At 43.1% G+C, this 26,874-nt stretch overlaps 1 protein-coding gene across 1 annotated transcript in view; it reads left to right on the top strand.

Moving 5' to 3' along the window:
- Nucleotides 1-6,366: 6,366 nt before the first annotated feature.
- Nucleotides 6,367-26,874, top strand: part of kcnh2a (potassium voltage-gated channel, subfamily H (eag-related), member 2a) — a 124,337-nt gene continuing 103,829 nt past the window's right edge. The window contains exons 1-2 of the mRNA XM_052133743.1: nucleotides 6,367-6,442; nucleotides 7,440-7,670. Coding sequence (XP_051989703.1) covers nucleotides 6,367-6,442; nucleotides 7,440-7,670 — 307 coding nt within the window. The remainder of the gene's footprint in view (nucleotides 6,443-7,439; nucleotides 7,671-26,874) is intronic.

A 26,874-nucleotide genomic window follows, 5' to 3' on the forward strand; every position in this document is an offset into this window, starting at 1 on the left:
TGAGCAAAAGACTGCTTTACACCACATTTAATCATTTTTTATATTTAATGGATATTTTTGCATATATAAATAAAAATCATTGATACTTACTGTACATATGTTGCCCTCTGTAGGTTGAAACACCACAGCACTCAGTCTGAGGTGAGGATTGACAGTGTTTTCCCCGTCAAATGTGCTAACTGTATGCGACGCTAACTAGCCAGTAGATGGCAGTATATCAGGTTTTTGAAGAAACTACATAAGGGCTCTTGTCGTCCATCCTCCACACTCAATCTCAAAACTCAAACTACATTACCCTTGGTTTGCTAGTTAAAGGGATAATTCACCCAAAAATTATAACTATATTCTATTTACTCATATATTTGGAAAATATCTCAGCTCTGTAGGTCCATAAAATGCAAGCGGTTGTGATCAGAACTTTAAAAAATTACAGCTCCAAAAAGCACAGACAATTGTTGTAAAAGTAATCCATATGACTCCAGTAGTTGAAATAATGTCTTCTAAAGCTAAATGATCTCTTTGGGTGAGAAACAGATCAATATTTAAGTCCTTTTCACTATAATTGTTTACTTCTGGTCACTCTCCTAAGCGCGTCAATGAGGGGACTCTGATGACGCTGCCTCTCACGTGACATAAGCGTGTTGGCATGTTCACACAAGTAATGACTCTAAACCTGAAGAGCAGCTCAATTTGTTTACAAGCGAAGGCTGTTCACAAGCTTCATTGGTTTTGCTTTCATTTGAACATGCCAGCATGCTTACGTCACGCGAGAGGCAACGTGAACCGAGTCCCCCCATGAACGCCAAGGAGACTGATGATGTCAAGATTTATAGTGAAAAATAATTTATATTTTGGTCTGTTATAACCCAAAGCCATTTGGATTGCTACAGAAGACATGGATTTAACGTAGTTAGTCTTATTGATTACTTTTATTACAATTGTCTGTGCTTTTGGAGCTTTAAAGTGCTGATCACCATCCACTTGCACTGTTTAGACAGAGTTGAGATATTTTTCTTAAAATCTTTGTTTGTGTTCTGCTGAAGAAAGAATGTCATACACATCTGGGATGGCCAGAGTGTGAGTAAATGATGAGAGAATTTATATTTTTTCGTAAAATTTCCCTTTAGGATTGAAAATGAAACCAAAAAATAAATAAAAAATCATTAAAAAAATAATAAAACACACTCATTGTCTTGAGTTATAATTAACGTTATAGACAAATGAGGTTATGAATATCTGCCATCTTTACCTAATTAAACTACACCACATATAAACTCCACAGTTTTTTTAAGAAAAGCACACAAAAAACTGAAATTCAGCCTGTCACTGGCCAACATTTTTAAACATAGTTTTTAAATCTAGTAATAGTTTGTCCAGCCATCCCTGCTGAAATAAAAATATAAAACAATACGTATAAAAAACAAAAAAACAAAAACAAAAAAAAAAAACAAACAATAGAAACCTCACAGACATTGCAATGGTTTTAATGGTTATAATGCTAATTGTATTTAAATGAAAACGATTATGGTCTGTACTAGTAATGTGTTGGCTTCTATTGGTGGCATGTTATGTCTAGTGGATACCATTAGAGACCAATACAATTCTTTTCATTTAGTAAATAATTGTACAATGTAGAAAAAACCTATGATACAGCAACAAGTCACATTATGAGCAAACTCTGATGCTACAATACTCCAGATCACTGACAAATAAGCTTCAATTTAGCTTAACTTTGAATGGCACAGAAAAAATAAATTATGAGATGAAGTTGCAGAACAGAAGAATAGATAACATGGGAATGGGAAACTTAGTAACTGTGCAACTTTTTATTTTTATTTTGAGATGTTAAGGTTTCTTTTATTTATATACAAACCAGCAGAGCCATACTATGCAATAATGTCTCTAAAGATAAACAGTAAAAGTTGGCAGAGAGAGAGAGAGAGAGAGAGAGAGAGAGAGAGAGAGAGAGAGAGAGAGAGAGAGAGAGAGAGCAGGAAAAGAAAAAAAGGGTTTGAGGAAATTACCACTTGTTTACACTCCACATGAGCAGATGATTTCACAAACACACAAAAGTAAACATGGCACCCATTTGGATTTGAGAGGAAACACAGCAACAAAGAACACAGAAAACCAGAAAAGACAAGCCTTTAAAATGTCGCATAAAAAGGACACAGTCATGCTCTTCTGTGGGCATGTCTAGGCTGGTTTTCCGAGCTAGTGTAAAGTGAGTTAAAGGCCTCACCTGAGCTGGGTCCAGCCACTGTGTCCGGACCCTCCTTGTCCTCTACTTTATCTTTGTCCATCATAGTCTGGGTCTGATAAAGGGCTATCCTCCACTGGAACCACTGTGAAGTTGGTAGGCATTTTCCCTCACACTATGTGCTCTGCGTTTTGTTTCTTGAGTCTAGACCCAAAAATTTGAAATTCAGCCTGTCACTGCCCAACGTTTTTAAACGTAGTTTTTAAATCTAGTTATAGTTTGTCCAGTCATCCCTGCTGAAATAAAAATATAAATAAATAAAAAAATTATCTAAAAAAAACAAACAAACAATAGAAACCTTACAGACATTGTAATCGTTTTAATGGTTATAATAATCATTCCCCGTCTGTGGCTCACTTTGACGTTGTGTCGAAGAAGCGACACTAGGGGTCTCTCTAGAGCGCCGAATATACCTCTGATCTATGAAAAAAGGCCAATGAGAAGTTGGCGGACAGAATTTGCATGTCCCGCCCCCGGTCATTTGAGTATAAAGGCGGGGAAATGCATCTGTTTCATTCAGAAATGTTCTTCTGAGCCGATGGTCGTGCATGCAGTGAGCTGCGAGTCACAAACACCTGTTCCTCTTATCTCTGGTCGATCTGCTGCTGGATCTACGGTGCACATTAGCGACTTTCTCCTTCTCTGCATGGCAGTGCAGTTTCACCCTGGGTGCTTCAACAGCGCAAAGTTAAAAGAGTTTAAAGGAGTGATTTTCTCTAAAAGAGTATTTTCATCTAAAAGAGCAATACACAGTGGCATTGAAAGTCCTTTTCAGGACGTGTCTTTATAAAGATGCCCTTCCGCCCCTGTGTAGTTCCTGGATTAGGTAGAGTGCTCTCCGCTTCAGATGGCCACAGGTGCTGTCTCATGTGTCTGGGCTGCAATCACATCAAGGCAGCGCTTGTGGATGGTTCATGTTCTTACTGCGAGAACATGACCATGGCAACGTTGCGGTCACGGCTTTTCTTCAACCGAAGGAACGCCACTCCAGCCACCCCCCGCATCGCTCCTTCTTCCCACGGGACTGAGGACGACGCGGCTGGCGATGGAGGCGATCTGGGGTGGCAGCAAAGTCCACCAGGCCAAGGCATTTAAAGATCTGCACGAGGGTAGTCCTGATCCCGACGTGCTGCAGGAACTACGCTCAGCGACCAACCTCGCCCTCAGAGCCACGAAGGCCACAGCGCAGTCACTTGGGCAGGCGATGGCCACTCTCGTGGTTCAGGAACGTCATCTGTGGCTGAACTTAGTCGAAATGCACAAGACAGACAAGATACGCTTCTTTGACGTGCCGGTTTCCCAGTTCGGCCTCTTTGGCGACATCGTCGAGGACTTTCCCCAGTAGTTCTCCGCGGTAAAGAAGCAGACGGAGGCTATTTCACATATCCTGCCCCGTCGCAACCCTGCTGCCACGGGCCAAGCCCCGTCTGCTCGCCGAGGGCGTCCTCCTGCGGCTAAGAAAGTGCTGCTCTGCCTCAACCTGGGCACAGCTCTCGGACCCAGCGTCGAGCACCCCGCAGGAAGCGCACGCCCCCTGTCTCACGGACCCTCTCGAGGACCCGGAAGGCTCCCAGGCGCTCCTGAGACGATCAACCCAGAGACCGAGACGTTTGCTCCGGAGCTGGTAAGAAGACCACGCCATTCACCAGTAGAGGGCTGGGAGGAGAATCTTTGTTTGGGTTTATTTAATTTACCGCACCCCTCAGAAAGCGGGGCTGCGGTACCCACATTCTCAATAAAAGAGCTATTTCCTTTGTCTCTGGGTCAACTGGCCCGCAAATGCCGTTCTCACAGCACTCTCGCCAGAACTCAACTGTCCCCCGGCCTGCCGGTTCTGACGAGTCTAGAGAACGCTGTCACTGGACCTCCTCCTCAGTCACTAACCCGCCCCCTGCCGGGTGTGCAGAGCAAGGTAAGTGCTTCGAGTCTTTTCTCAGCACCAGAGCCTCGGGACGCACTTTCGCCTCCCAACGCCATACTACCTGCTCCGCACCGCTGCGAAGTCCCCTTGCAGCAGGTGTCCTGACGCGTCCTGGTCATGACCGACGCGTCCAGATTGGGTTGGGATGCCTTTTGCACGGGCACACAGCTGCGGGCCATTGGAAAGGGGCCCCGCTGTGCTGGCACATCAATTGCCTGGAGTTGCTGACTGTTTTCTTTGCCCTGCGGCGGTTTCTCCCGCTAGTTTAGGGAAAACGTGTCTTGATCAAATCAGACAGCACCACCGCGGTGGCGTACATAAATCGCCAAGGCGGCGTGCGCTCCCGCCACATGTCATAACTTGCCCGTCGTCTCCTCCTTTGTGGCAAGTCGCTGCGTGTCACTCACATCCCCGACAACCTCAATGTGGTAGCGGACGCACTATCATGACAACGCTTGCCCAGTGGAGAGTGGAGGCTTCACCCCCAGTCGGTCCAACTGATTTGGGAACGGTTCAGCAAGGCTCAGGTAGACCTGTTCACCTCCCGAGAAACCACCCACTGCCCACTCTGGTATGCCCAAACAGAGGCTCCCCTCGGGGCAGACGCACTGGCACACAGCTGGCCCGCGGGGCTGTGCAAGTACACATTTCCCCCAGTGATCCTTCTTGCACAGGTGCTATGCAAGGTCAGGGAGGAGGAGGAACAAGTCACTCTAGTGGCTCCCTACTGACCTTCTTTCTCATGGACGGGGCACGCTCTGGCATCCAGACCTCTGGAACCTCCACGTCTGGCCCCTGGACGGGACATGGAAGATCTAGCTGATCAACAACCTGCTGTCGTAGACACGATCAACCAAGCCAGAGCCCCTTCTACCAGGCAACTTTACGCCCTGAAGTGGCGTTTGTTTGCGAATTGGTGTTCTTCCCGGGCTGAAGACCCACAGAGGTGTGCAGTCAGGTCGGTGCTCTCCTTCCTGCAGGAGAGGTTGGAGGGAGGCTGTCCCCGTCCACCTTGAAGATGTATGTAGCTGCTATTGCGGCCCACCACGACGAAGTAGACGGCAAGTCTTTAGGTAAGCACGACTTGATTATCAGGTTCCAAAGAGGCACCCGGAAGTTAAATCCCTCCACGGCCATGCCTGTTCCCCTCCCGCCTTCAGAGATCCCCCCGCTAGAATCAGTTCGACTCTAAAGATCATGCAAATTCTGTCCGGCAACTTCTCATTGGCCATTTTTCATAGATCAGAGGTAAATTCGGCGCTCGAGAGAGACCCCTAGTGTTGCTTCTTCGACACAACGTCTCATTCCATCCATCAGGGAATGGAGGTTATATGTAAACTAGATGTTCTATTTAAATGAAAACTATTATGGTCTGTAATGTTTTGGATTGTATTGGTGGCATGTTATGTCTAGTGGATACCATTAGAGACCAATACAATCTATAATGGAAACCAATATAATACATACTTATACCATTAAATCCTAATGGGATATGACCCAACACACACTAGACTCGTAATTTAGTGGAAACCATAAGAATTTCTATAATGTTTTTTTTATTTTTCAACAGGGAGGCTAATGTTGGATTTAAGCTAATCGACGATCCGAACTTTTACAAATGTTACAAATGTTCTAGCATCTTAATATTTAATATAGACAACTAAACATTTTTTTTTAAGGTTATTTACATATTAATAAAAAATAATCTGCAATCCATGTCATCAAAATGCTCAACACTGACATACTCAGAGGTAACATCAGGATGAGTGAATCATGCGGTCCTCCACAGCCTTGACTGCTTCTCCCTCCACAGCCATCCTCTCGCTTGCCTCAATGCCTCTACATATCCTCTATACTTTAGTCTTTTTGTCCCCCCCCAAACCTCAGTGCCTCAATTGACTGGGAAAGAAAGTTAGTTGATTTGCATCCATTTGGAAATAAAGAAAGCAGGTGACGTGAGGTCATTACTGGGCGCGGGAAGCGCACACTGACAGATTTAGAATGTGATTGCTGTCAGGATTTCAAGAAGCGCGCGATCGGACATCGACATTTACGTCGATGGGGCGTGAAAGGAAAGCTTGTATGTCGGAGACCTGGCGGCCCAGTCTGTCCATCTCTCATATTTAAGGTAAACTTAGCTGACGGGCTACTTGCAGAACTTTTTGCCCCACTGAAGAAGGACATAATGCCTGTTCGACGAGGGCACGTTGCGCCTCAGAACACCTTCCTGGACACAATCATTCGCAAATTCGAGGTTCAAAGTGAGTGAATGATTTTTTTAAAAGTGTGAAAGTTTTTAAATGCATCTATCTATCTATCTATCTATCTATCTATCTATCTATCTATCTATCTATCTATCTATCTATCTATCTATCTATCTATCTATCTATCTATCTATCTATCTATCTATCTATCTATGTCTGTCTGTCTGTCTGTCTGTCTGTCTGTCATTACAGTTATTATTATTTGGGCTGCTTGAATGATTTTCTCTAAATCTATGCTTCTCTTTCAAAGTCTTAGAATATCCTTTAATGTTACAATATAACACTGTGTAACTTTTATATTTATATCAGACAAGTTAGATTTAAGGTATTGCATTCAGCTGAAACACCATATTATGTGATTATTAGGGAATACAGTCAAGAAATTGGATTTTAAGTTAAAGTCATACTGTTAAAGCCTACTTTTTATTATTAACATTGATCAAGAGGAAACAACCTGAAGCAACATTTACCTAACACACAAATAATAATAACAGACACAATACTATGTACAACTAGCCTACAACTAATAACAATTATGATAAATTAAATTCATAGTATTTAAACAATTTAAGTTGAAAGAATATATCTTTTTATATATTTTTTAATTTATTTGTATTCTTATTTATCTTTCTTAATTGATTTAAAAATATTTTTGATGTATCTTGTATTCTTTTTAAATACTTTTATTGTATAGTACATTGAATTGCCTTTGTGATTGAAATGTGCTATATTAATAAACTTGCCTTGCCTTAGTATTTAGGTTCATAATATTACCTCTTGAGCATTAATGGGAGAAGAATGACTTCAGATAATTTACACTGTAGGCATAACAACATTTCTGATCAACGCATATTTGGTTTTGATCAGATTTGATCATTGAGAAAGTACTGTAACTAAGGTAAAAATATGTAATTGTAAGTTCCTAATGAGGTTCATCCAGGATGACACCATGATTTATGAATTTCTTGCATCTCTTCTTATCCTACTTCAACAGATCGCAAATTCATCATCGCCAATGCTCGAGTTGAAAACTGCGCCATCATCTTCTGTAATGATGGCTTCTGTGGCATGTGCGGCTACACACGTGCAGAGATCATGCAGAAGCCGTGTACCTGCAGTTTTCTGTATGGACCACACACTGGAAGACCAGCTGTTGCCCAGATGGCCAAAGCCTTGCTGGGTTCTGAAGAAAGGAAAGTGGAGATCTCCCTATATAGGAAAGATGGTAAGCCTCTTGGGGGGTGTACCTCTGTTAAATGTGCAATAAGTCAATTTAAACATTCATTTATGATATACAATTACAGAGATTCGCTTAGAAAGGCAAACTATAACTGCTGCAATGAGCAGGCAATAACAATTCTTTGGTATGCCTCTAAAGTGACTTGCTCATTCATTTACAAGAACAAAGTATATTAGTATATGTTTATCAATGTCCCTATGGTAACCCTACACCCAGTGTATTTCATCCCATCCACTAATACTAACTTATTTTTATGTGGCATCTCATTAGAACTGTACTGTACTATATGTGAGATTATGATAGCATGCTATCGATTTGCTATTGATTGTGGAGTTCAGTCTGTGTTGAAGACTCATTTGTGTAAGTCTCTCGTAACCAAGCATCCCTTATTGTGGATACTCAGTTGATAGACAAGGACTACAGTCCAAGAGCTATCCTAATTATGTCTATTTCTGTCCTTCCCTGTGTAAACATACACCATTTCTGGATGATGTTTTGATTTCCAGGACAGGTGGGCATTTGAGAATAGGAACAATAGTCATAGAAGACAATTGCACTAAGGACAATTTCTCACTATCCAGTTCAATTCCCAGTTTTATACTAGGGTATTTTAATTGGTTTAACAAGGGCATTATAACATTGTGTCCTCTAGGGGTGCTCAGGACAGAGAGCAATGCATACAATGGTGCTTTGAGTCTCAGATAATAACAAGTCAGCAAGTAAGCAACATCACAATACTCATGCTCAAGTTGACCTGTAAGACTTCTTAGACGGTAAGAATGTTCTAACATGCTAACAGGGCCCATACAACTGAAAATTCTGTAATCTGCCATAGTGTTTAGACAGGAAACCTATTTTAAAAGTCCCAACAGATTATTATCATATAACAATATCATATATTTTTTCAGATAAAGTAGAATTTCTACTCAGATACCTTTTTACATTTGAATAAGACTTTGCATCTCAGTACCAAACACCAGCAAATCTGAACAGCTATGAGGTAGTTAAATAAATTATTCTTCAAGATTTAATGAGAGACATGTCAACTCCACAAATAGAACCAGAGAGGGTCTGGATGTGAGAAATGTAGGAAGGTTGAAGCGCATGGTATTTTTCCACAGATCCGGATGTTAGGAATACCTTTGCGTGTACAGTACCCTTTGTAACCTAACCACCCCAAATTTCTCAGGTGTGCTCGGGCTACATTTAGCCCTTTTGAAATATGAGACATCTCAATATTCTGACTTCCTTACATTGTATTCTAAAAGTCACACAGTAAGATTTAGGATATACTGTATGTATGCATGCTTATGTTCAGACATATTGCTCTGCGTGTATTGTGTCAGTACAATCTTATGTCAAATTCATCACCCACAACTAATAAGATTGTTATTGAAAAGTACGTTCTAAGTATGTCTTAAAAACCTGGAGAGAGCTATCAAGTTTAGCATTCCCAATTATAGCAGTTGCTCAGCTGGCACATGCAGCCCCAGAAGTACGCATCCTGGATTCTTTCATCTTTGCTTCATGATCACTCTGGAATAGGACTAGGCGATAATATATTATATATATATATTGCAATACATTTATTGTGCTTTTTATTTGGCTATAAAGTTTCATAAGTTTCATCGCATCAGTAGACTAATTTTACGATCCTTCAGGGCTGCACAATTAATCAAAATGAATGACGTAATGGAAATTATAACTAATAAATAAATTATTAAACTGTAAAAGACTGCGATTCAAGACAGATAAACAAACTCAGCAAAAAATGACTTTTTCAGGAGACTGTATTTTAAAGATAATTTTGTAAAAATCCAAATAACTTTTCAGATCTTTTTTTTCAAAGTTTTCCATGCTTGTTCAATGAATCATAAACAATTAATGAAACTGCACATGTGGAACGGTCATTATGAAACTAACAGCTTACAGACGGTTGGCAATTAAGGTCAAAGTTATAAAAACTTAGGACACTAAAGAGACCTTTCTACTGACTCAAAAACACCAATAGAAAGATGCCCAGAGTCCCTGCTCATCTGCGTGAATGTGCATTAGTCATGCTGCATGGAGGCATGAGGAATGTAGATTTGGCCAGGGCAATAAATTGCACTGTTCGTACTGTGAGACGCCTAAGACAGCGCTACAGGGAAACAAGAAGGACAGCTGATCCTCCTCGCAGTGGCAGACCATGTGTAACAACACCTGCACAGAATAGGTACATCTAAATATAACACCTGCGGGACAGGTTCAGGATGGCAACAACAACTGCCGAGTTACACCAGGAATGCACAATCCCTCCATCGGTGCTCAGACTGTATGAAATAGGCTGGACTGAGGGCTTGTAGGCCTGTTGTATGGCAGGTCCTTACCAGACATCACCGGCAACAATGTTGCCTATGGGCGCAAACCCACCTTCGCTGGAGCAGACAGGACTGGCAAAAAGTGCTCTTCACTGACGAGTCATGGTTTTGTCTCACCAGGGGTGATGGTCAGACTCGTGTTTATCGTTCACCTAATGAGCGTTACTCCGAGGCCTGTACTCTGGAGCAGGATCGATTTGGAGGTGGAGGGTCCATCATGGTCTGGGGCGGTTTGTCACAGCATCATCGGACTGACATTGCTGTCATTGCAGGTAATCGGAATGCTGTGCGTTACAGGGAAGACATCCTCCTCCCTCATGTGGTACTCTTCCTGCAGGCTCATGACCCTCCATCATGACAATGCCACCAGCCATACTGCTCGTTCTGTGCGTGATTTCCTGCAAGACAGGAAGGTCAGTGTTCTGCCATGGTCAGCGAAGAGTTAGGTAACATCTCACAGCAAGAACTGGCAAATCTGGTGCAGTCCATGAAGAGGAGATGCACTGCAGTACTTAATGCAGCTGGTGGCCACACCAGATACCAACTCTTACTTTTGATTTTGACCCCCCCTTTGTTCAGGAACACATTATTCCATTTCTGTTAATCACATGTCTGTGAAACTTGTTCAGTTTATGTCTTAGTTGTTGAATCATGTTCTTACAAATATTTAGTTGCTGAAAATAAAAGCAGTTGAAAGTGAGAGGTTGTTTTACGTACTATAAATATAGTGAACATTAAGGTTCGAAAAGGTTCAGAAAGATTACGAAACAGAAGAAGCTGCACTTAATTCTCTGCTTCATGTGCAACTGCAGTTTCTTGCGCAGTTTTCCATCAGTGGTGCTCCCCAACTGCAGAATCTATAGCCTCACGGCAAAAGAAAACATGTTTTCATGATCTGTGAATGAGTGTATGCAGTCTTAAATGTTGGGGAGATAATAAGACCGTATTCTGCAAAAAAAATGGCAAAGACATCTTTCAAACGAAGTTTATCTTCAAACAAGCAAGAACTCATTTTCTTTAGTGAATCAAAACTATGAAGGTAAATTAGTAGCAAAACTCGAGATCTTGCTGTTTGGATTTGAGAACTTGGACAGTAAATATTTGCACTTACAGCATGTGAAAACAACAAACTGAATTTTTTTTTAGAAGATTGTGGTCTGAATTCACAATTGCAGACAAGTTAAATGACATTCACATAAATACAACTACAGACACAAACTTGTATTACACATTAACTTTTGTACTTTAATTTATTTTCACAGTAAAACTATGGTCTGCACTTATATAGCACCTTTTTATCCTAGAGCTGCCATGCAAGGTGCTAGCCTGCCATTGGGAGCAACTTGAGGTTCAGTGTCTTGCCTAAGGACACATCGGCATGTGGTGTCATGTGGGACAGGAATCAAACCACCAACCCTGCGATTAGTGGACAACCCGCTCTACCACCTGAGCCAAAAATTGGCCAATACAATTAAATTACATTATGAAAAATTATATCTTGATAAAATGATTGCTCGCTTTTCATTGGTTCCGTTGGGCTCGTGGTAGCGTGTCTGCTAACCATGCATATTGATCTAGGTTCAAATCCCCTGTGAACATTTGAATTTTTATTTACATTGTTATAACAGCAACCTTTACTTTTCAAAAGTAATGTGCATGACAGTGTTGTATGTTTATAACTACCCGTGACACTGCCAAAAGATTATCTTTCAGGACAGTGTTTTTTGCTGGAGAGCAAGTACAAATACCAAATTGGCCAATGGGTGAGAATAAGCTCTGAGAAAGCATGAGAAATTTCTTCAGAATATGATATACTATACTATACTATAATGTAATATAATATAATATAATATATGAATAATTCTGTTTGATTGTCAAAATCTTAAAATTGGTTTGACAATTTTAAAAAGCCTCTTAACCAAGGGAAATTTTCATATATATATATATATATATATTTATTTATTTTTTATTTTTTTTTTGTTTTTGTTTCAGTAATTCAAGCATTCTCAGAAAATTCAATAGATTATACTGTATAATTGCTGGCTGTCAGATTCAGTTACATTTTTGATTGATCTATTTAAAACAATTTTATAAATTGGTTGTCTGTGTATGTGTGGTTTCCAAAGTAGTTTTAATTATAGCTGTTAGAAATTCATAAAAATCTGCTGCAAAGCTACAAATGCATCCTGTCTGACCTAGATTTGAACCTGAGTCATTGAATTTACTGCTAGTAAGCCTAACCACTGGACCAACGTCCCAGCTCTGCTTGATTCATCACTTTGTTGACTTTTAGGTTAATCAGTCATTATTCATTATAAAGAAATAAAGGCAATTTGAAGTATATTTTTGACACATATCAGCCTATGACGCTTTAATGTTGCAAATAAAATAAATCCACTTGCGATTTACTGCTCTGACCAATGCCCCACATTAACATGGGAAACCAGATGCTACCCTGTGAAACCGTTAAAATCGCTCTTCAACTGTGTCAAATTCATTAGAACAGACATCAATGAAACAAAGTGGGTTAATAATGATACCAGAATTTTATTTTATAATGTGCAAAACATCTTTATTTTCTCCTTGACAATTCACATTGAACGAATGTGCTGAAAAGGCAAGTGAAATTATTCACATGCACGCGCACATCCCCAGTTAACATGATCCCCAGTTGATCCATAATGCCGGCTCTGCTTTGCCTTATCGAAAAGGCGCTGTGGCATGACGTCATCGCATACAAAAACGTCCCATGTCATTGGCAAGGCATCAACCAATAATTTACCTAATTTACCCCTCCCCTGCCTATCGCTGATCTTTCTCCCTCGCGTCAGGATTTTACAAGTGCACAAGTGAGTTTTGCACAATCTGTTTTTGTGAATAAGTTTTTTGCAAAAGTATTTACAAAAGTCAAGGCATGAAGATTTAAAGTTGCAGTGCCATATTTGAGAGGTTGTAAGTGCAGATTTGTGGTTGTATTATTCAAATGAATTAAAGTAAAAAATGTAATGTGCAATACAAGTTTGTGTCTGTATTTATGCAACTGTGAATTCAAAACACAAGCTTTGAATTATTGTCTGTGAGTGCAGATTGCAACATTCAACTTAAAATTTATATTTTACAAGTTTTCACATCGGTACTGTGAAACTTACGAGTACAAATATTTATTGCACAAGTTCTCAAATCCAAATATGCAAGTTCTTAGTTTTTTTGCTACTGATTTACCTTCAAACAAAACAGACAGAGCAACCAGTGTAATCAGATGAACAATTTACTGGAATGAACCAATTACTCAAACCAGCTCTTTTAATTAATCGTTCAAAAAGACTCTAAAACAGACTGACTAATTTTCCTTATGCCAAACAGTATTTAAAGATACATATTTGCAAAAATGATTATTATTTTATAAAAAAGCAGTAAAACATCACATTTCTCAGCAATAATCAGAGTATTGGCAAGTATCATGTAAACTGGGTAGAAGAGGTTTGAACAAATCATGTACACATCTTAATCAAATTATTCCTTATTCTCAGATTATTGCAATAATCAGTGAAAAAATCTGAATAATCATCTGCAATAATAAACTGGTGTACATGTAAACATAGCCAGTGTTGTGGTGTCAGGCTAGATGGGCTGCTCAACAAATATTTGTCTACAAATTGTTACTTACTTTATAGTTGTCTCTGCATATCAAGACGGGATAGGAGGAAGTACTTTACCACTGAAAAAGTTATACACAGCATGTTAACATCAACAAAAAATACACATTTCAGTTTTAATTGGTTAGTTTACCCAGAAATGAAAATTCTCTCATCATTTACTCACCCTCATGCCATCCCAGATGTGTATGGCTTTCTTTCTTCTGCAGAACACAAACAAAGATGATTAAAAGAATATTTCAGCCCTGTTGGTCCTCACAATGTAAGTGAATGGTGACAAAAACTTTGAAGAAACAAAAAGCAAATAAAGGGAGCATAAAAGTCATCCACACAACTCCAGTGGTTAAATCGATACCATCAGAAGCAATATGATAGGTGTGGGTAAGAAACAGTCCAATATTTAAGTCCTTTTTCACTATAAATTGTCCTCCCTCCCCAGTAGGTGACAATACACATGAAGAATGTGATAAAGAATTTGAAAATGAAAGTGGAGATTTTATAGTATTATAAAATTACTTCAATATTTACCTATTGCTCACCCACACCTATCATCACTTTTGAAGATATGAACTTAACCGCTGGAGTTTAATGGATTACTTTTAGAGGTCGACCGATTAATCGGCCGGCCGATTAATCGGCCGATTTTTTGCAATTTTTACATAATCGGCATCGGCCAATATCCACGCATATCAAGCCGATTATTAGGCAGGCGCATCTGTGGGAAGCCTAGTGTTGTTGTGGAACACGTGTTCGACGCACACTGCCCCTAGAGTCATTTTCCAGCAGAGTGAGCAGACCTCATCCAGTGCCTAAGGAAGGAGCTAAGTTCCTTGGAGAAAACAGTAAGCGTTACATTTGTATAACTTCTTTAGATTTAATTAAAATCTTTTGATACGTTACTGCCAACTTCAAGAAAAAACGTGACAAACGCGATAGTTGACATGACGTTCGGCTACTTTGGATATTGATAGCGTAGTTGAAGTTGCATTATCACAGCAGAAGGGTTGCTATCATATCACAATAAGCAAGCAAGAATTTTGCGATTACAGACAGTGAACCTGAGACTTTTATTTGTTCTGTTTGTGTGTCTTATATTTGAGAGGGTTGTCACTCAATGCAGATAAATAAGTAATAAAAATATACCAACGCAGTATATGCTATTGAAGGACTGGCTTTGGTAAGCACGGACGTTACCGGTTCTGCTGTCGGTACTGGAGAAATTAAGAAAATACATTCTTTATTGCTATAAAGAGAAAGTTATTTTATATCGCCAGCCATTTCTATGTATAATAATATGAAACCATGTGTCTGTGATGCAATTTAGCTATTCGCAGTCAGAGAGAGAGAGAGAGAGAGAGAGAGAGAACTCGCTCACGCGGTGCCACAGCGAGCACAAAACGAGCCCTGCTTAATGAGTGACAGAACAAAACATTCAAACATAGCCTGGTTTAGATATGTGATTATTAGTCTGATTTTATTTTAGATTTTGGAAAGCCTTCCAAAGATTATAAAAAGAATATTTATACATAAGCCGCATTCTGTCTAGCACAACTTCCTTCCCTTCACAGCGGTGCACTAACATTTCTCTCTAAAACTCAAACTTAATGTCAGAATCAGCACGATCAGCATGATTTTTGTTATATATATATATATATATATATAACAAAAAGAACCGTTAAGAATACCGATAAAGTACCGGATCGATAAGCAGTATCGGTAAGATAGTAATACCATTAAAACCTTAACGATACCCATCCCTAGTTATGCCTGTGCTTCTCTTGGATGCTCTGAATATTGGATTACGTGTCTGGATTGCCCCTTAATTAAAGCTGCATTTGGATCTCAACCTTCGTGTCTCGGAGCAGTTCGTAACACCTGCTTTGTTTATTTAATATATTTGTTATACATTATTTATACAATATGTTTTTACATTATACATTTTTAATTTAAGTGTACAAGTGCAGATTGGTCAAGTGTTCAATAAATGTATTTGTTGAGAAATGTTGTCTATCTTAAGTAATTATGTGTGTTACATTTTATCTTTCAAAAAAAAGGTTCAAATAAGAGGTTAAAAACAAGCACATATCGGCCAAATATCGGCCAAAATAAATTGGCAGCATTAATCGGCCATCGGCCGACCCGGATTTCAAAAGATCGGCATCGGCATCGGCCTGAAAAAACCAATATTGGTCGACCTCTAATTACTTTTATGCTACCTGTATGTGCTTTTGGAGCTTCAAAGTTCATGCCACCATTCACTTACTTTTTAAGGACCTACAGAGCTGAGATATTTTCCTAAAAATCTTCTTTTGTGTTCAGCAGAAGAAAGAAAGTCATACACATCTGGGATGGCATGAGGGTACCCATTTTTTTGGGTGAACTATTCTGTTAAACAACAGGTGAGTTTGCTAGAAAGCAAATATACACAAGAGGGAACATTCAATCTAAAGACTTTGTCCTTAGGTCTTCAGTTATAGTAAAATAGAAATACAACTTAGAAGATGTGGTCATATTATAAATCTTTTGGTGGCTAAAGTCCAGAGGGTCATTTATAACTGAAAACTAATGTGAGGTAATGGAGGTGTCATGGTCTGTGATAATGTCATACAGTCTGGAGGTGACTACTGGAAGTTTCTGCACAAATTATCTGCTGGAAGGACACATGAAAAGCAAAGCTCCTCTGAGGGATAATAATGTTTCAGCAAAAATGCTGTAATACACGGCATGGCCATAATGCACATATTTAACCTTTTAGGGATGATGTAGGTAAGTGCATTTCTGATAAAGAAAAGTATAATAAGCAGCATAAATAACCATTTTGTTTCACAAATTTCAAGAAATACCGGCTTATAATTATATATCCCAAACCATAAAGGCCAGTTTTGCTGTATGGCACTCTTTTACTGTAAAGATCTTTGCCTCAGAAGAGAGTTCTAGGGAAGGGCATTTAAAGCAAAGTGTGGAAGTAATGGTGGTTGCATCAGTAATCTTCCTGCACAAAAGAGCAATTCTAAAGTCGACTCAGTTAGTGAATACTCATCTCTCTTTAAAGCTTGTTGGTCCTCTGAGGTTTAATTTAGGGGAAAATTATTGTGAACGGTATTAAGAATAGCAGATTAGGATTTAATGATGACCCTTGGGGCAGATTGTGCTCTTGCAGTCAAAGATAAGGGGATTACTTTTGCCATGAGCTTCCCATTTTAAACTTTGCTTACATTTAATGAGATGTTGTAGAGCCTCATTATTTTGAGCTTTACATATTTATGAAAATAATGCTATTATTATTATTTTCTCATAAAGGGATAATTCACCCTAAAGACGAAAATTCTGTCAACATTTACTCACCATCATATGACTTATTTTCTTCCGTAGAACACAAAAAGAGATGTCAGAGAGAATGTTAGTCTCAGGCACAATTAACTTTCATTGTATGGAAAAATATGCAGTGAAAGTGAATGGTGACTGAGACAGTCCAACATCTCTATTTGTGTCCCACAGAAGAGAGAAAGTCATATGGATATGGAAAAAACATGCAGGTGAGTATAAATTATGACATCATTTAAATTGTTTGGTGAACTATACCATTACAAACACAATCCTATAAATTGTAGATCCCCAATATTAAAACATGACCAGTGTAGAGACAAGGCCATATTTATTGTACATGTATTGTAAGAAACAAATATTTTCTGCAAAATAATCATCAAGATTTTGATGACTTGAATCAGAACCCATTTATGAGCAGACCAAGGAGAGGTCCAATGGAAGATCAACAAAACAGAGGATGACCCTGCTCATCAGTCTTCATATTCTGGTAATGGCCTCCTCTGCTATAATTAGATGAAGTAATGACTGAAGCCATCTCTGGGAGTTAATTATTTAAATGTCCATTCTTCATCCCTGAGCTATCATAGCTTTTCGAGTCTTTTCAGAAAGCCCCCTGCAATATTCCAACTGAGCTTGTCGTTTCAGATGCTGATTAACCTTATTGACTTGTTTACTAGTTTGTATTGTTGCTAAACTGGTTTTGCAGCTGATTTTTCCATATTCTAAAATATTAACCTGCATTTGTTACCTTAAGAATCTATGTCTACTTGATCTAACCCATTAAAATTACTTTAATTGGTGTAACATAATTTGTCAGATAAATTATGAATAAAAAAAAAACGTCTAGGTTACGGATGTAACCTCCGTTCCCTGATGGAGGGAACGAGACGTTGTGTCGGAGAAGCGACACTAGGGGTCTCTCTCGAGCACCGAATATACCTCTGATCCATTGAAAAAAGGCCAATGAGAAGTTGGCAGTCAGTATTTGCATACCCCGCCCCCGGACATACGGGTATAAAGGCGAGGCAAATACTAGAGTTCATTCAGGATTTTTCTGAGGAGCCGGAAATGGTTCTGGCCACTACAGCGGTTCGGCTCAGCGACGTGGCCGGGAAGACACAACGTCTCGTTCCCTCCATCAGGGAACGGAGGTTACATCCGTAACCTAGACGTTTCCCGTCTGTCGCTCTCTCCACGTTGTGTCGGAGAAGAGACACTAGGGGTCCAATTTAAATCCGGCATGCGCTGAGCCGTGTACGTGTTCTGCTGACACAGGATCGGGCAGGTATTTGTTACGTGCCAAACAACCTGCTGTGCCAGGGCACGTACCCTTCCCCAATGCCCCAGAAAAGTCATCGGGATCCTTTTGGTTACCCTAGGCAGGGGAACAAGGCGACACTTGCCAACCTGGGAACGGGCCAAGCCTGGCTGGGCCTCTTTTCTCTCTATGTTTCTTGCATAGAGCAATAGACAGCCGGGGCCCTTACACGCACAGAGGGAAGGGGGTCTTTCCCAATTTCCCATACTTTCAGGGGGAAAGACCCGCGGAGACCACCCCTGCCCAACTGGGGAGGTATGGTGGTGAATACGTCACATGTGTCTTTAGGCGACACGTGGAAGTGGCGCGGTGGCAGATCCAGCCTCAGCGAGGGTGGAGTTGCTACACACGGCGACCGGGGGACAGCCGAAACCTACCCAAGGAAAACGCGGGTCTGCTCGTAAGGGGACCGTATCGTGGAAAATACACACAGGGGAGTCCGCGTAGGAGGCCCTTACTCTGTGGAGCACCTATTCCAGTACAGGGTAGATCTGAGTACCCACAGTGGATTGGGTCGGCAAGTTCCTCCGCCGAACTGCGGACCCATGAGGGCTAGGGAGGAATCAACCAGGGATTCACGTTGAGTGGAGTCTCCTGGGAAAAAAGACGCACTGTTTTACCTCAAGCGAGGGAAAGGGCGTATACGCAAGCGATTCACCCGGCCAGCCCATCAGCGTGTTACCGAGTTCTACTGGTTCGGACCTGAGAAAACAAGGGATGAAACTGACTCAACCCTGAGATTGTAGTATCTCGCAAAGGCGTTGGGTGTCGCCCAACCCGCTGCTCTACAAATGTCTGCCAGGGAGGTACCCTTAGCCAGTGCCCACGAGGACGCAACACTCCTTGTCGAGTGAGCTCGGACCTGCAAGGGTGGGGGCACGGCCTGGGTGTGATAAGCCAATGAAATGACATCTACAACCCAGTGGGAAAGCCTCTGTTTGGAGACAGCGTTTCCTTTCCGCTGTCCCCCAAAGCATACAAAGAGCTGCTCAGATCGTCTAAAGCTCTGCGTGCGGTCAAGGTAGGTACGCAAAGCACGTACCGGACACAGCAACGAAGGGGCTGGGTCTGCCTCCTCCCGGGGCAGCGCTTGCAGGTTCACTACCTGGTCTCTGAAGGGCGTGGTAGGAACCTTGGGCACATAGCCCGGTCGCGGTCTTAGGATCACATGAGTGTCTGCCGGACCAAACTCCAGGCAAGTGTCGCTGACAGAGAACGCTTGCAGGTCCCCGACCCTCTTGATGGAAGCGAGCGCGATCAGCAGGGCCGTCTTAAGGGAGAGGGCCCTGAGTCCAACTGATTCTAGCGGCTCGAAGGGAGGTCTCTGGAGGCCCGCGAGGACTACCGAGAGGTCCCAGGAGGGGAACAGGCTTGGCCGGGAGGGATTTAAACTCCGGGCGCCTCTTAGGAACCTGATGATTAAGTCGTGCTTACCAAGAGACTTACCGTCTACTGCCTTGTGGTGAGCCGCGATAGCAGCGACATACACCTTTAGGGTGGAAGGGGACAGCCTCCCCTCCAGCCTCTCCTGCAGGAATAAGAGCACTGACCTAACTGCGCACCTCTGTGGGTCTTCAGCCCTGGAAGAACACCAATCTGCGAACAGGCGCCACTTCTGGGCGTAAAGCTGCCTGGTAGAAGGGGCTCTGGCTTGGTTGATCGTGTCTACGACGGTAGGTGGTAGACTGGCTAGATCTTCCACGTCCCATCCAGGGACCAGACGTGGAGTTTCCAGAGGTCTGGATGCGGATGTCAGAGCGTGCCCTGCCCCTGAGAAAGAAGGTCCTTCCTCAGGGGAATTCGCCAGGGAGGGGCTGTCGCGAGGAGCACGAGGTCCGAGAGCCAGGCCCGGTTGGGCCAGTAGGGAGCCACTAGTGTGACTTGTTCCTCGTCCTCCCTGACCTTGCACAGCACCTGTGCAAGAAGGCTCACTGGGGGAAAAGCATACTTGCGTAGCCCCGCGGGCCAGCTGTGTGCCAGCGCGTCTGTCCCAAGGGGAGGCTCTGTTCGGCCGTACCAGAGCGGGCAGTGGGAGGTCTCTCGGGAGGCAAGCAGGTCTACCTGGGCTCTGCCGAACCGTTCCCAAATCAGCTGGACCGACTAGGGGTGGAGCCTCCACTCTCCACTGGGTAAGCTCTGTCGTGACAGTGCGTCTGCTACCACATTGAGCTTGCCGGGGATGTGAGTGGCACGCAGCGCCCTTTGCACACGGCGCCCCAACCCAATCTGGAGGCGTCGGTAGTGACCAGGACGCGTCGGGACACCTGCTGCAGGGGCACTTCTGCCCGTAGAAAGCAGAGGTCTGTCCAGGGTTGTAGTGTTTTTCGGCAGGCGGGGGTGATCGTCACACGGTGCGTGCCGTGGCGCCATGCTCGTCTCGGGACTCGAGTCTGAAGCCAGTGCTGAATCGGTCTCATATGCATCAACCCCAGCGGCGTGGTCGCGACGGAGGATGCTATATGTCCCAGGAGCCTCTGGAAGAGTTTTAAAGGGACCGTTGTGCCTGGCCTGAATTTGGCGAGGCATTTCAGCACCGACTGCGCACGCTCGTTGGTGAGATGTGCGGACATTGAGACTGAGTCTAACTCCATGCCGAGAAAGGAGATGCTCTGGACCGGGGTGAGCTTGCTCTTTTCTCGGTTGACCTGAAGCCCCAAGTGGCTGAGGTGCCTGAGCACCTGGTCTCTGTGAGCGCATAGTAACTCTCGGCAGTGGGCTAGTATGAGCCAGTCATCGAGGTAATTGAGTATGCGAATGCCGGCTTCTCGGAGCGGGGCAAGAGCTGCCTCTGCGACTTTCGTGAAGACGCGAGGGGACAGAGACATGCCGAAGGGGAGGACTTTGTACTGAAACGCCTGGCCGTCAAACGCGAGCCGTAGAAAGGGTCGATGTCGGGGCAAAATTGAGACGTGGAAGTACGCGTCCTTCAGGTCTACCGCTGCGAACCAATCTAGGTGCTGGACGCTTGTCAAGATACACTTGTGCGTGAGCATTTTGAACGGGAGTTTGAGGAGCGCTCGATTGAAAACTCGCAGGTCCAAGATTGGTCGTAAGCCACCGCCTTTCTTGGGTACAATGAAGTAAGGGCTGTAGAAACCCTTCTTCATTTCGGTTGGAGGGCCTGGCAAACTGAATTGCGTAACCGAGTCGGATGGTCCGGGCCAGCCAGCGAGACGGGTTGGGAAGTGAAAGCCATGCATCCAATCTCCGTGCTAGGGGCACCAAAGGGACGGTTTTTTTTGACGTACCCGGCGGGGCTTCACAGCGGGGTGGAGCAGGTAGTACGCCGTCGGGAGGCGCGGACGCGTCCCGAGGCTCTGGTGCTGAGAAAAGACTCAAAGCACTTACCTTGCTCCGGACATCCGGCAGGGGGCGGGTTGGTGACTGAGGAGGAGGTCCTCTAGTGGCGTCCTCTGGACTCGTCAGAACCGGCCGGCCGGGGAACAGTCGTGGGGCTGAAGGCGGATCTGGGGCCGCGTTCAGCATGCCGGGACTGTTGAGGCCTGGCGGCAGAGTGCCGTGAGAACGGCATTTGCGGGCCAGGTGACCCAGAGACAAAAGAGGAAATAGCTCTATTATTGAGAATGTGAGTACCGCAGCCCCCGTTAGGGGGTGTGGCAAATGAAATTAATTCAACAAAAGATTCTCTCCCCACCGGGGAACGGAGTGGTCTTACCAGCTCCGGAGCTAACGTCTCAGTCTGTGGGTCAGTCATCTCAGAAGCACCTGGGAGCCTTCCGGGTCCTCTAGGGGGTCCGTGAGATGAGGGGGCATCCATCTTCTGTGGGGAGCTCGACGCCAGGGCGGAGAGCTGGGCCCATGTTTGTTGAGGCGGAGCACCGCTTTTCTTTCTTTCTTGAAAGCCGCAGGAGGACGCCCTCGGCGAGCAGACAGGGCATGGCCCCTGGCGGCACGTTTGCGGCAGGGCAGGATGTGTGAAAATAGCCTCCGTCTGTTTTTTCACCACTGAGGGCTGCTGGGTAGAGTCGTCAGGTGGTGTCGCCGAATGGACGGAGCTGGGAGACGGGAGCATATGAGAAAGCGTGCTTTGTCTACCTCCTCTACTGCGACCAGGTCCAGTCCATGTGTTGAGTTTCCGGACCACAAGGGGGGCCATCGCCTGTTCGAGTGCAGTTCCTGCAGCACGTCAAGAACAGGACTACCCAAGTGCACATTTTTGGAGCCTTGGCCCGGTGGACTGCAGGGGGGGGCCATGGCGTGCAGGGGGGAGTGGTCTGGGACCGCTCTACCGCCAAGGGTAGTGAGAGCGGAGGAGCGAGGAGGCTTGGCTTGCTCAGCTCATCATGCACGTCCGGGGGTGGGGCGCGGCTGTGAGCGGTGCACATGCCCGTGGAACCAAACAAGTAGCCGTGAGGGGGAGGGGGACGGGATTTTCCGGTCCAACCTCGCGCTCGCTGTACCCGGGAAGCATATCGGACCTCTGTGCATCAGGCTCAGACTGGGCGCGCAGACCCGAAGGTGGCGGCGCAGACGAGTCATCAGCATCAGACGCCGCTGTAACGCTCTCCGATGCAGCGGTGATTATCGTCATCCAATCCCGGGAGCTTCACGGCAGGCCGGCCGTGAAGCGGGCCGCACTCATCCCGAGCAGATGGGCGCAAGCAAGCGTGCTGGGGAGGCGGGTGGTTCACGGGGATTTACCCGGCGAACACAGCCCGTCTTTATCCCCAAATCACCTTCATCGCCCGCGGCGCCTGCCCCAATCCCGTGGGAAAGAGGCGAGGCGCGGGGGGGTGGCTGAAGTGGCTTTCTCTCACTACAAGAAAAAGCCTACGACCGCAATGCTGTCATGGCTATGTTCTCGCACTGAAAACATAGACCATTCATAAAAACGCTGCCTGTGTGTAATCGCAACCCAGGTACGCCAGGCAGTTTTTATGACCGTAGGAGGTGGGGAGAAATCGACCGCATCCGGAAACTACACAGAGGCGGAAACACATCTTTAAAAAGACGCGTCCTGAAAAGGACGTTCAACACCGCTGTGTATTGCTCTTTTAGAGAAAATCACTCTCTTAAACAACTCTTTTAGAGTTGGGTTTCTGCACTGTCGAAGCACCCAGGGGCAATTGCACTGCCGTGCAAGAAGGAGAAATCGCCGCTGTAATGCGCCCTCAATCCAACAGCATGCAGAGCGTCAGAGGAATACAGGAACTGGTGTGATCTCACGTGAACAGCATGCACAACCATCGGCTCCGAAGAAAATTTCTGAATGAACTCTAGTATTTGCCTCGCCTTTATACCTGTATGTCCGGGGGCGGGGTATGCAAATACTGACTGCCAACTTCTCATTGGCCTTTTTTCAATGGATCAGAGGTATATTCGGTGCTCGAGAGAGACCCCTAGTGTCGCTTCTCCGACACAACGTGGAGAGAGCGACAGACGGGGAACAATACATTTAGCACAGTTTCCACGTGAAGCACATTTTTATGTTACCTGACATAATTGATCTGATTTCCCGCTTGTTTCATTCATCTTGTGCAAATATGACTTTGACTATACCCTGTAAAAAAATTATTTAAGGCATGCAAAAAAATGTGCTTAATGTGGTAACATCTGAATTAACTGCTTTTATTCAAGTCTATTTAGGCAAATTAGGTTACATCAATTAAAGTAATTTTTAACAGGTTAAATTTAGGCATGTCATAAATTATGATATATTGATTATTGATTGGCACATAATTTTATCGATATATTTTTAAGGCATCGATATATTAACATTAGCTGACATTTAAATCTGAAGCCTATTTTGCGTGCTTTCCAAATTCACTCAGTTGGGCTTCTGTTTAATGCCTGGTGTAATAGCGTTGGAAATAACTGGATATAACATTTACTGAAGCAGGTCGCAAGACACAGGTATCACAACATACGATGGGTATTTTAGAGCTCCTTGCACAGTATGCATACACACAAAAGTTACGAAGGTTTTTGTACTTTTAAAATGTATGAAACTGGTGTAACTGTGCAAACAATAAATGTATTGTTGGGGGTAACAGCTTAGTCCCCAATATGAATATTGAGGAATAAAAACTCAGGCTCAGGTTTGCAAGTAATTGAGAGAGAGTTTACTGATTGTTCTCTGCAGTTCCAATCCAAACATTAAATGAGTAAGACACTGCAATGGGTAGGCGCTATCTCCTCTAGGATGGAAGGCCTTCTCTCTAATCTCAGTGGAATATAGGGCCTCAACATCTGCGGAAAATTAAAAAGTGATCAATTAAATAGTTGCAACTCACATGTGTGTCCGTTCCTGACATGGATCAGCCCCTCAGTCATACCTCAGAGGACACATACACGAATAACCCACATCATTCATAATTTTAACATAACCAGAATAAATGCACATGTCTAAAAATGCATTTACCTTTTCATTATAGAAATTACTAGTAAATGTATTCAACTCATCAATAGGCTGAGTAGACAGGGGTAAATCCACACCTTCAGTATCTTTGAAGAGGTTTCATTCAAGCTGTCAAAACACAAGAATCCTTATGCATACCTGAAATTACATTGTGTAGGCTATATTCTTTGATAATGATTTGGGTCGAATTTAATGGAAAACAATTGCGAGTTACGCTCCTTGGCGATGCAGTTTTTTATCAGCCTCGAGAGACGGTAAGCCCGCGGTGTGTGCGTACAAGCACATACCTTCATTGAAAATAATTGTTTTGAATTTTAGAACACGCCATGTCATCCATCAGACACATCCAGTGTGCGACCCCCTTTAATATACCCTTCTGCTCACACTGTACAAAATTTGTGTTAAGTATTATGTTTGAAAAGACAGACTTTTGTGCAACGGGTAGACCTATCTGAAAAATCCTGATATATATATATATATATATATATATATATATATATATATATATATAATTAATCATCTGGAAAATCTTCTGATTATCAATGCTTGAAAAAGGCATCGATGCTAAGCCTAGTTAGATCAAGTAGAAATAGATCCATGATGTAACAGAATGTACATTGTGAATTTGGCAACTAAAGGTCTAAAGCAGAGGTTTTAAATTGGTGAGGTGCCAGAGAGACCCAGGGGAGGCGCAGCGCGGGGAAAATAAATCCTAACGGTTCACATCTGTGCACATCTGTCCTGCTAGCTTGCATGTTAAAGTGCGTGTTATGCAAATGCATTTTGCAAAATGGATCGTTTTGTAGTGTCTACAATACAAAAGTCTACAGGAGAGGAAGCAGATTCTCAGCCAAGCACAAAACGGAGGAAGTATTATCACGAATATTTAAAGTTTGGATTTTCGTGGACTGGTGATGATGTGCTGCTGCAACAGTGTGTTATTTGCAAAGAGGTGCTAGCAAATGATAGTATGAGACACTGTAAGCTCCGGCGTCACATTGAGGCCAAGCTCTAGTCTGGTGGCCAAGCCACTAGAATGTTTTGACAGAAATCTGAAAGAATTGCAAACACAAAAGAGAGTAATCCAGACTTATAGCTCTGTTAATACTAAGGCGACTGAAGCATCATATCGCATTGCTTTAGGTATAGGACTGAGTTTCCCTACCTCTCTCGAAAGGCTATGAAAGTCCTCATCCCCTTCACCTCCACTTACTTATGTGAGTGCGAGTTTTCCGCTTTGACCCTGCTTAAAAGCAAATACCGATCAAGGCATCAATCACCTATGCGCATCAAAAAGTCGGACTCATTGTTCCCACTGATGTAGGGGTGATGAAAATGTAGAGGCAAAATTGACTATCAGATTTTTTTTCTTTTTTCTTTTTTGCTTAACTTAGGCCTACGTGGAAGTGATTTTTATGCATTTGATACTGTGACAAAACAGTGCTGTCCATAGCTGATGTTTTTTCAAATCTGGGGCCGGTTGCATAAACATAGCCATTAACTTAAGAATGCATCTAACAATTAGTTTGACTAGCTAAAGACGCCATAGAAAGCCTGTTGCATAAAACAAGCTCACAGTTGTCTTTAGTAAGACAGTCTAATTTCCATTGCATTGTGGGAAAAATAAGACACTGAACAGCTTAAAAAAATGTCCGACGCTCAATACATTTTTTATTCGCTGAGAATATTTGTTTATTAGAGGACTACAATGCTTCAAAATGTATTTTAATGAACACATTTAGTGATTTAACCCAAATAATTAAAAACACAACATTTTGTTACCATTTTTGAAGTCAAAGTCTTCAACCAAGTCTCAACTCAAGCCCCTTTCAGCCCCCACTGGCTCAGCTGAAAGTTATTTTCATTGGCAAAATGGAATGTAAACAAAAGTTAGCCTGAGGTGTGCTGTCTTACATTTTGGTCTTTAATTAGACTGATCTAAGTTTTTATGCAGCTGGCCCCTGATGTTGATGTTTTCAAAGTTGAATTGGCTTAAGTAGCCTAAAATCTTCAAAATAGCTCTTATTCAATTGATATAACGTTAATAGCCTGTGGCGGTTAATGAACATGTTTTCAGTTTAGTTATTTGTCCGTCGAGGGTTATCTGTTCAGTGATCAGAAAATAGAGCTGTCCATTGTGCTGATCTCG

This window comes from Xyrauchen texanus, chromosome 9 (assembly GCF_025860055.1).
Source record: "Xyrauchen texanus isolate HMW12.3.18 chromosome 9, RBS_HiC_50CHRs, whole genome shotgun sequence".
Taxonomy (NCBI): Eukaryota; Metazoa; Chordata; class Actinopteri; order Cypriniformes; family Catostomidae; genus Xyrauchen; species Xyrauchen texanus.